The sequence below is a fragment of the Psammomys obesus genome, unplaced genomic scaffold (genome assembly GCF_907164565.1).
Source record: "Psammomys obesus unplaced genomic scaffold, mPsaObe1.curated_primary_1811, whole genome shotgun sequence".
Classification (NCBI taxonomy): Eukaryota; Metazoa; Chordata; class Mammalia; order Rodentia; family Muridae; genus Psammomys; species Psammomys obesus.
Genome location: NW_026592548.1, coordinates 6,370,918 through 6,381,723, shown reverse-complemented (window position 1 = coordinate 6,381,723; position 10,806 = coordinate 6,370,918). Strand labels below are relative to the sequence as shown.

Genomic DNA, 10,806 nt, shown 5'->3' with positions numbered 1-10,806 from the left:
TCCATTGTATCTTCCACACCTGAGATTCTTTCTTCCATCTCTTGTAGTCTGTTGGTTATGCTTACCTCTGTAGTTCCTGTTTTCTTTCCTAGGTTCTCCCTCTCTGTGATTTCCTCCGTTTGTGTTTTCTTTAATTCTTCCAATTCTATCTTCAGATCTTGAACTGTTTTGTTGATTTCCTTCACCTGACTGACTGTATTTTCCTGTTTTTCCTTCAATTCCTTCAGCTGTTTGTTTGAACGTTCCTCTGTTTCTTTTATTTCTTTCAGTGACACAGACTGTTTGGCTGCATCTTCTTGTATTTCTTTACGGATGACCATAATCTGTTTTATTATATCTTCCCCTAATTCTTTACACATTTTATTTACTTCCTCCATTAACCACTTCATTAGCATAGATGTAAGGTCATCTTCTTGAATTTCACTTATGTTAGGGTGTCCAGGGCTACTTGCCCCTGGATAACTGGGTTCTGGGGATGCCATGTTGTTTTGCCTTTTGTTGGTTGTGCTTTTTTGCTGGCCTCTACCCATCTCTCTGTCTCAGGTGTTGTCTGTTAATTTGTGGTGCCTGCTGAGTTCTGGGGTGGGGAGAATCCACTTGGCGGGGTTCTGAAGTTCTCCTCTGCTTTTTGGGTATGGTCAACTGAATAGTGGTGCTTCTCAGGAATTGTCACAGTTCACTTCAGGTGTATGGACCTGTATGGTAACTATGGTATTCAGGAAGGGTTTCCTCTCATCAGGAGTGGTCCTGGTGATGGCTGCCCTGCTGCTGGGTTTCTTGCTCTGAATTTAGTGAGCAGCAGCTGTTGCTCTTAAGTTGTAATTGTTGGGTGCAGCCCTCTTGAAAGACGAGGGATTCCCACAGTTTTGTCAGTCTAGCTAGGGATAACTGGTTGATCCTTGGCACAGTATCTGAGGGCTGCTGTAATGGCTTTCTGGTTTTTGTAGGTCTGAGGATGCAGCTGTGTGCCCCAGTGCCCTAGAGGTACTCAATAATGGCGGGTGAGCACAGAGCTCCTGCCTGCAGTAGAAGGCTAGAGTCTAGAGTCTGAGTGAATCCAGAAAGTCTTTTGGTGCTGGGTGTCCTGAGCGTTAGACCTGGTGATCCCCCCACTGTGGGGTTTCCTCCTGACAGGGACACCCAGTCTTTGCTTTGGGGACCACTGTTCTGCCTGGGATTGCGAGTAGAACCCGCAGGCACAGACGCACGTGGCTCCACCTTTCTGGCCTTTGGGAGCCTGGGCTTCTGCCTAAACTGGGTAATTTTCCCGAGACCTTTTCGGGGTGGAGCTGAGTGCTCTGTGATCAGACCAGCCATTTCCCTCCCTGTGGGTTTGCACCCAACAGTGAAACTCAGTCTCTGATGCCCTGGGGCCCACAGTTTTGTCTGAGGCAGTGAATCAGGTATGCAGGCAGGGCTCTGTGCTGGCACCTGGGTTCCAGGCTCTGGTTCTGGGCTGGCTCCTGGGGCGCCCGTAGAACCCGAGTCTTTTCCAGGGGATGTCTGGGTAACCTAAGGTCGGTCCCAATCGTTTCCTGCACCATGGGATTATCTCTCGACTGGAAATTCCAGTCTGTGATGTTGTGGTGCCCACAGTTCATTCTGGGATAGTGACCAGAGCATGCTGGCATGTGGCTCTGGGCTGGCGACCAAGAGCCTGGCGGAACCGGAATCTCTTCCAAGGTTTAGCCGGGTGAGTTAAAGCTGATTGAATCCCCCACTGTGGGGTATCCTCTCACCTGGGAAACACAATCAGTTGTGTTTTATGGCCACGAGTGCTGGTCACTGTGCAGATCCTGCTGTGCTGCTGCTCAGAATGAGAGTGGTCCCGGTGCCACCATCTTGCCCCCCCTAGTCTGTGTCTTTTTTGGGGAGTGTTGAGTCCATTGGTGTTGAGAAAGATTAATGACCAGTGGCTGTTAGAACTTTTGATTTTGCTGTTGGTTGTGGTAGTGTGTTTGGCTACTTTTAGTTTCGCTGTAGCAAGGTTATTTATTTCTTGTGTTTACTTGACTGTAGTTAGCTTTCCTGGGTTGTATTTTTCCTTCAATACCACGTGATTTAGTATTTCATTAATTGTTTTGCATGGAGTACTCCTAGTTTACGTGTGGGCAGAAGACCTCAGTATGTAGACACTACTGTCTAAGGTGGAGACTGACCATGCCTTACACACCTCCTATGCCTCTTCAGGCACTTCTGTGTGTCTTCATACATATTTACAGGCTGGTTGGCTCCTGGGCTTCCATTGCAAATCTATGCTTTTCTGTTTTGCCTCCGGGTGCTCTAGAGTGGTTTCCCACTTTGTGAAAGAAGGATCAACTTACTGACACTCCGAAGGCTTTTAAGATCCTGTCTCTGATTCAGGACCAATTTTGAGATAGACCCAAACATCTAAAGGAAGAATTTGGAGCACTCACAGGGAGGAGCCCTGGGGTGGGGAGTTACAATTATAGGCCTGTGGCCAGAGATGACTTTACAGAACTTGGCATGATAACGTGTTGCAGAAAACGGCCATTCGTTAGGGCAAAGACAGGAGTGTTGTAGCTCCACCATGGCACAACAATGTCTGCTGGTAGATCTTCAAAGCAACCTCCAACACACAGCCAATAGGGCAGAGGCCAGCAAGGACTTGTAATGGACTTCTTAAGTGAAAGCTGAAGGACTAGTTACTAAGAGGAAGAAAAAGTTGAATAATAACATCTCTAATTAGGATGTGCACTCACAGGCCCTCAGCCACACTGGGAAGTGGCAGATATCAGAATGGCCGAGCAGCTTTGCAGCACTGCCCAAGGCTGCTCTCCCAGACACATCCTCAGACTTGGTGCTTTCTGCAGGATGATGTTTTCATAGCATATGGGGAATATGGCCCTGGTGGTCTTGCCTCTGGTTGGAAAGAGGACAGGATCTTGACAAGTGTGATCAGGGCACACCTGTTATTGTCCTGGACAAAATAAGGATTTATTATCGCATGAGCCAAGCCAAGAAGAAGCTCTTTTTTTGATAACCCTTTATATTTATTTATTTGCTACTTCTTCGACTTAAATGCTTAAAAAGATCTTTGTTTTAAATGCAGGTGATCCAAGGATGTACGATCCCGATTTCCAGGGTCCCGTTGCCAAAAGGTAAGCAACTCTTTTCTAGTGAATGCATTTTTAAAACACAAACACAAAAGTTTATTTTGGGTATATTGTTTTGCAGCTCATGAGGTATTATGTCTATTTCCAGGGAGAAATACCTCACTTCTGCCTTATTCACCTAGAAAAGCACATAGAATAAACTCTCCTTGAATCATGAGCAATGTTCATTCAGCAAATGATCTGCTTTTGCTACTAACCTGAGAGTTCACCACAAAAAAAAAAAAAAAAAAAAAAAAAAAAAAAAAAGCCCTGAGAAATGCTGTGTGCAGCTTATTCATCCTATGGTGATGCAGACTCATTCAGGTGGTTAGTTTCCATGCCTGTGAGCTCTGTAACTCACTGTGGCCCATGCAGAGTTGCTATGCCAACCTCTTCCATGCCAGGCATTTGTGCCACTCAGCTTCCAGAAGCAGGACACTTCTCAGCGACCATCGTGGGTGTTTAGGACAACAGAGTGCTACAGGGAAATAACCACAGCCTTGCCTGTGCTCCCCTCCCCCAACGATGCGTGACATTCCAATTTCATTCAATAATTCAATCCTCTTTTGATTCATCCTCCGTTCTCAGGCTTCCAGAGACAGATCTGTGGGTGGAACAGCTAAATAGGAAAGGATTATGCTGCTGGTAGTTTTTTTTTTTTTTTTTTTTTTTTTTTTTTTTGCCTGGCTTTGACTCTGATTTTTGGCACTCATATGTCATAATAAACCATGGTGTGAAATAATGATCAGCACTCTCATTTGCACTTGCCAGTCACAGGATGCATGCCAGCCTTTCCTTCGAGTTCCCCCAAATCCCCTAGCTTTAAGCAGCTTATTCTAATGCTGTAAAATGTCAGGCCTTTTGCTCAGGTTCCCTATTCACAGGTTTACTTTCTTAGGATGGGCCCGGAGCCTATGTCATCGTCTCTGTGGAAACGCGGCAGGTGCCCCCTTTTACCCAGGATGCAGACAGCCTTGCTCAGCGTGCTCTGTACCTCTTATAGGGACTAATTGGGGAGGACTGTTGAGGCCTGCTGTCCCTCAGGGACCAAGAAATATCATTGAGCTTCAACAGGAATAATAATTACAGTAAACCAACTGTCACATTTAGACGTGGGAACTGTGCATTTCAAGTGTGCCTCTCCTAGTCACGCAGAAGGCAGGGGAGGTAGGCCTGGTTGGTTTTATGGGAATGAACTGAGATCCCCTCACCTTCATGCCCCATTATGAAGCCACCTAAGGACGTGTTGGTCAATAATAAACCATGTGTGTCAGTGGTGTCCCCTAAACTCTGCACATGCATCATTGCATCATAACACACACACACACACACACCAACAAACTCACACCCATGATAATCTCTGTGAGGAAGTAATCTCAGTCTGAGGCTCTGAGGATATTTCAGACACAGAGGGGCTCAGAGGTGCGGCCTTTCTGTGGACAAACCTCCTCACTTCTACCTAAGGAAGGAAGGCAGTCCTGCACAGGCTGCTGGACAAGCAGGCTGCTGGACAGGCTCAGTAGATACTGAAGGCATCTGGGCTCTATCTAACCCTTACTGGGGAAGTATTTTGTGGCATTTAAAGAAGAAAATTAAGTTTTCTCATAGGAAAAGCACTTGTTCAATATAGCGTGGGGGTGGGGGTTGACTTCAAACAAGCCAGTGAGAAAGCAAGCAGAGAGCGCCCCTTCCCACCACTGTCTCTCCCCACAGACGAGCTTAATGACAGCAGGCTATGTGGTACAAATCTCCCCAGCATTTCACAAAGTCTCTGCCACTCCTTTCTGTCTGCCTGCTGGGTTCTCCCCTCAGCCACAAGCACATTTCCTGTCTGCTTGCCCTAGTTGCTCCTGCTTACTAAAAACAGAGTGGCTGAGGCCATTCCATAATGTTGACAGAAAGGTAATTTGATGATTTATGTTTTTTTTTTTCTGTTCCATTTAAAAAGTTGTTCTCCAGGACACATAAATTGCCTTCTGTATTCAGTAATTAGAAAAAGGTCAGTTAGTGTTGGGTTGATACTGCAAAAGCTAGGCAGGTACAGGTGTGGCAGAATAACAGAAGGTAGAAACAGAGTAAACTAAGAAAGAGAAGCTCTTCTATAAAGTAATGCACGGGGACTCTGTTTCATTCAGAGCCAAGAAGTCTGCTTTTTTTTTAGTAGACAATGAGAGCTGTGGAGGGCTTTGTTACTTTTTTGCACTGATATGTACAAAACCCATTAATACATTTAATTTCCAGCAACTGTGTGGATATTTGAGGTAAGACTCCTTTTGTTTGGCGGGGTTTGGGGGTTCAAGTCTATAGCCCCAAGCTAATCAGAAGGCAAAGCATGAAGATCAAAAGTTCAAGGTCAACTCAGCAAGACCTAGTCTCAAAATAAAAAGCGAAAACAGCTGGGGACTATACCTCAGCAGTAGAGGGTTTTCCTGGCATGTGCGAGTCCCTGGGTTGAGTCATAGTAGCACCAAGAAAGAAAACATCAAACATCTCAAACAACCACAGCAGCTCTACTCAGAGTCTACTCAGGACTCTCGTTTCCTGTCGTTTTAATAATTCAGTTGTAAATGGGTGCTTTGAATCATTTCATTAAGATCACTGAGTTGTTTTGTTTATGTGTTTGTTTTTGGATGGGTGCAACTTATATGTAGGGAGGAGACAAAACTGGAGCCCAGCATTGTCCATTGCCCAGGTGTTAGACAAAAGAGAGAAGGACCCGTGTATAGCAGCATCCGGGCCAGAAGGGCTCACACACTGTGGAATAGGGTTAGTAAGTTAGTGAGATGTGCTCATTTGCCTGCTGTGATGGAAGGAGTGATAAGTTCACTGTCAAAAAAGGGCTGAGCAGAGGGTGATGAGCTGTGAGGATTGGTGAAAGCAGGCTCATTCAGCAGAGAATGTGACTAAATGTTCCTTCGTACTCTCCCACCATGCCTCTGGGATTCAGCTCTTCTAGTTTAATTGAGGTTTATTTCTTTTTCTTTATGTACGTAAGTGCTATGCCTGTGTGAATTAATGTTCAGCACCTATGTGCAATGCCCACAGAGGCCTGAAGTGGGTGCTGGGTCTTATGGAACTGGAGTTACAGGCAGTTGTGAGCCACATGTGGGAGCTGGGAACTAAGCTTTGATCTTCTGCAATACCAGCCGGTGCTCTTAACCACTGAGCATCCCTTCAGCCCTGTGACTCAGCTCTTAATGCCAGGACTCAGAAAGAAAGCCTAGCTCAGGTCTAGGAGACAGGCAGGCTGACCCTCACCAAGTTTTAAGGGAGTCTGGGTTCTGTTACTGAGAGAACTACTCAGATTATCCTCATCATCACACCGTCCCCTAATTTATGCAGGTCAAGGTTTTCTTCTTATTAAAATAATTGTTGTCCTTTTTGTCTCTGTAGAAGGGACTTAAATACCCAAAGGTAGAGTTAACTCCTGTGTAGAAAACACAAGGAAAAGCACACAGAGTCTCTGAAGAACGAACCACAAATGTAAAATTGTCTGGGAAGAGGTCATTCTGATTTGAAGCACAGGTTAAATAAAAGCCTGTGTCTATAGCATGTCTTTTTAAAAGTCCTAACGTATGGGGCATGAAGGAAGTAAAAGCAACTAACTGTCCTGCATGCCTGGTTCCTCAGTGCAGCTGAGCTCCTCAGTCTTTGATCATTTGGCTTTTCCATGGCAGACACTCTCAGCTGCAGCTAGTGGAGTTGACGGGCTCTGGAAGCAGAGGAGTGCATGCTTACTGTTGGTGGGAATAGGAGCAGACAGGTTCTAGAAAGTGTCAGGTAGAGGCAATCTGTCAGCTGGTACTTGATGTGCCAGGAAGTAGCATAGCTTGAGAACATTCTGCTGTGTGAGAGCAGGACACTGCATGCCAGGTGTGAGCGGTGGGATGAGTGAGTACCGGGGCTGAGGTGCAGAGGTGAATGCTGGGAAGTGAGCAGCAGCCAGTCCACTGAAGGTTTAGATGACATTGCCGTTTGCTGTTTTCTTATACAGAACTGAGGAGAACTGATGAAGCTGACAGTTCTCTAGAGGAACAGAACTAGTAGATACATGTGTATCTTACCAGGATTTGGGTTGGCTTACATGTGTGACAGGGCAGTTTAACAGTGGCTCTCTGTGTGGCGGAGAGAAACTTAGAGCCCAGCAGCAGCTCAGCCTGCAAGGCTGGAGGCTCCAGAAGTCCCAGTCTGAAGGGCTGGAAGGTGTCTGGGGAGTCACAGCGAGCAGTCTACCTTGGAAGGCAGAAGCTGAAGTCTGACGATGGTCCTTGGAGGCTGCAGTGCTAACAGAAGCGGGGGTGGGGATGTGGGGAGAGGCTTCTGTAGTCATTTGGCAAGGAGTGAAGTGGGGACCTGGCTGGTCCTGAACCCCTCTAGGCTACTTGCTGGGAAGTGCCACTGACTGGAAGACAGGGCCCAGCCCAACGTTCAGGAAAGCCCCGCAGACACTCCTGCTGGTCCATGTCCTAGCTGACATACACCTGTTGACAGTGAAGTTTAACCATCAGGTAGGGGTTCCCTTTAGAGCCTTGAGTCCTCTTGGAGAGCTCCCACACAGTCGCCTTGCTGCTCACAGGGGCACAGCTGTACTAGTCACTTGCCTTATTTCAGAGACTAAAAGCCTAATGAAAGAAGCCAGGAGAAGGAAGGGTCATCCTGTGCTCCAGTCCCTCTGGCAGGGAGTCAGGATGGCAGGCCCTTGGGGTGCTCACGACAGTGCCTCCAATTAGGAAACAGAGGGCTGAGTGCCTGTGCTGGATTTCTCCTTTCTCCTCACTGGGATTCCTCAGCCATCATGGCAGTCCCCATGATGGTGGGTCTCCTCACCACAACAAACATCATGTGAATAATCCCTTACAGACAAGTCCAGGCATTTCTTCCCACAGTGATCTAAACCCAGATCAGACAGCAGAAGCTTGTGTGTTGATATTCGTCCTGCTGGGTGTGTTTATGTTGGCAAGCAGGACATTTCAGTGGAACTGGACTGCAGTGTGGTGGCGTGAGTGTCACCAGGAGGTATGAGGCCAGTGATGACCCTTCGCAGACAGGAATCCTGTGACAAAGAGAACTGGAACTTGAGGTGGCGATTCTTTCTTTTAATTATTTAATTAATTAACATCCCAATTTTAGCCTCTGCTCTCCCCTCCCATCCCAGTCCCTCCTTCTCACCTCCTATCCACCTCCCCACTTTCTCCTCAGAGAAGGGGAGACTTTCCATGGATATCAGTCCACCTTGGTATATCAAGTTGTGGTAGGACTGGGCACATCTTCTATTGAGGGTAGATGCTGCCCATTTAGGGGAAAGGGATCCAGAGGCAGGCAATGGAGTCAGAGGCAGCCACTGCTTCTGCTGGGAGAGGTCCCACAGGGGGACCAAGCTGCACATCTGTATGTTTAGGGGGCCTAGGTCCATCTCATGCATGCCCCGTGGTTGACAGTTCAGTCTCTGTGAGGCCCCGGGGGATCAAGTTAGTTGGTTCTGTAGGTCTTCTTGTGGTGTCCTTGACCCCTCTAGCTCCTTTATCCTTCCTCCCACTTTTCCACAATATTCCCTGAGCTCCACGTGATGTTTGCCTGTGGGTCTCTGCATCAGTTTCCATCAGCTGCTGGGAGAATCCTTTCTGTTGATAGTTATGCTAACTTCCTATCTGCAAGTATACAGAATATTATTAATAGTGTCAGGGTGGGCTCTCTCTCATGGCATGGGGCTCAACCTGGGCCAGTCATTGATTGGCTGTTGTTTCACTTTCTGCTCCCTTTTTATCCCTGCACTGCTTACAGGCAAGAAGAATTGTGGGTGGAAGGTTCTGTGACTAGGCTGGTATCCCCATCTTTCCATCTGAAGTCTTGTCTGGCTACGGGAGGTGATTGTTTCTTGTTCCATATCCCCCACTGCTGGAGTTGGAGCTGGGTCACCCTCGTAGATTCCTGAGGGGCTCTATTGTCCTAGATTCTAGATTGTCCCAGAGGTACCTGCCCTCAGTTCTCTCTCCCAACACCCTCTCCATACTTGATCCCTCCTGTTCTCCTTCCCACCTCCTCTCCCATCCAGCTCCCTTCCTCCACCTACCCCAGATTTCCACTTCTTGGTGTGATTAAGCGTCTTCTCTTGGGCCCTCTTTGTTACTAGGCTTCTTTGGGTCACTGGATTGAAGCATGGTTATCCTGTACTTTATGGCTAAGTGAGTACATACCATGGGTGTCTTTCTGGGTCTGGGTTTCCTCACTTAGGATGATGTTTCTAGTTCCATCCATTTGCCTGCAAATTTCATGATGTCATTGTTTTTATAGCTGAGTAATATTCTATTGTGTAAATGTACCATATTTTCTTTATCTATTCTTCAACTGAGAGACATTTAGGTTGTTTTTTGACAAATAAGCCAAAACTGTAGAATGGTACAAAGAACTCATCTTCAACAAATGGTGCTGGTATAACTGTATATCTGAACGTAGAAGAATGCAAATAAAGCCATACCTATCACACCTAACAAAACTAAAGTCCAAGTGGATCAAAGACAGCAACATAAAACCATATACACTAACTCTGATTGAAAAAAAGTGAGGAAGAGCCTTGAATGCACTGGTACTGGATACAACTTCTTAAACAGAACACCAGCAGCTCAACAATTAATAAATGGAACATTATGAATCTGAAAAGCTTCTGTTGGGCAAAGGACATCATCAAAAGGACAAAATGGCAGCTACAGAATGGGAAAAGATCTTCACCAAACCTACATTTTACAGAGGGCTGATATCCAAAATATATAAAGAACTCAAGAAACTAGACTAAACAAACCAAATAACCCAATTAAAAATGGGATACAGAGCTAAACAGAGAATTCTCAACAGGAATATTGAATGGCTGCAAAGCACCTAAAGAAATGCTCAATGTCCTTAGTCATCAGGAAAATGCAAATCAAAACAACTTTGAGATTACCTTTTACGCGTGTCAGAATGGCTAAAATCAAACTCAAGAGACGTACATGCTGACAAGGAGTGGAAAAGGGGGGAACACTCCTCCATTGTTGGTGGGAATGCAAACTTGTACAACGATTGTAGAAATCTAAAGGTTTCTCAGAAAATTGGGCATAGCTCTATCTCAAGACCCAACTATACCTCTTCTGGGCATATACCCAAAAGATGCCCCACCATACCACATGGACGTTTGCTCAGCTCTTCATAGCAGGGGTGATTCTTGAAGGGCAGGGGAAAACCTGTAGGAGTTTGTACTTAATCTAAGAAGTATCCAAGAGGGTGCGGTGTGTGAAGGAAGAGGCTTAGGTTACAATTATCACAAGTACTCTCGGAGGTAGAGAAGAGGGAGGATGTGAGAAGATGAAACTATAGAGTTGTCAAGAGCCACATGGTGAAAGCTCTATCCTAGAGGAAAGGGGCCAAGCACTGGACAGGAGAGGCAGCTCAGTCAGTGAAGCACTTACGGTACAAGCAGGTTTGAGTCAGATAGCTGGCATGTCAGTGCACTGCCAGATTCCCAGCACTAGGGAGCAGAGGCAGCGGGAACCCTAGGTCCTGATGACCAGTCTGGCTCGCTGAAACCGGGGGTTTCTCATTCAGTGAGAGAGCTGGCTCAAAAGCTAAGGTGGAGAACATTGGGAAATCCACACAGTGTTAACCTCTGGCCTACACACACACACACACACACACACACACACACACACACACACACACA

General features: G+C 46.4%; 1 protein-coding gene across 1 annotated transcript in view; it reads left to right on the top strand.

Annotated features, from left to right (window-relative positions):
- The first annotated feature begins 3,084 nt into the window (after window positions 1-3,084).
- Window positions 3,085-10,806, top strand: part of Slc44a5 (solute carrier family 44 member 5) — an 89,644-nt gene continuing 81,922 nt past the window's right edge. The window contains exon 1 of the mRNA XM_055614311.1: window positions 3,085-3,122. Coding sequence (XP_055470286.1) covers window positions 3,085-3,122 — 38 coding nt within the window. The remainder of the gene's footprint in view (window positions 3,123-10,806) is intronic.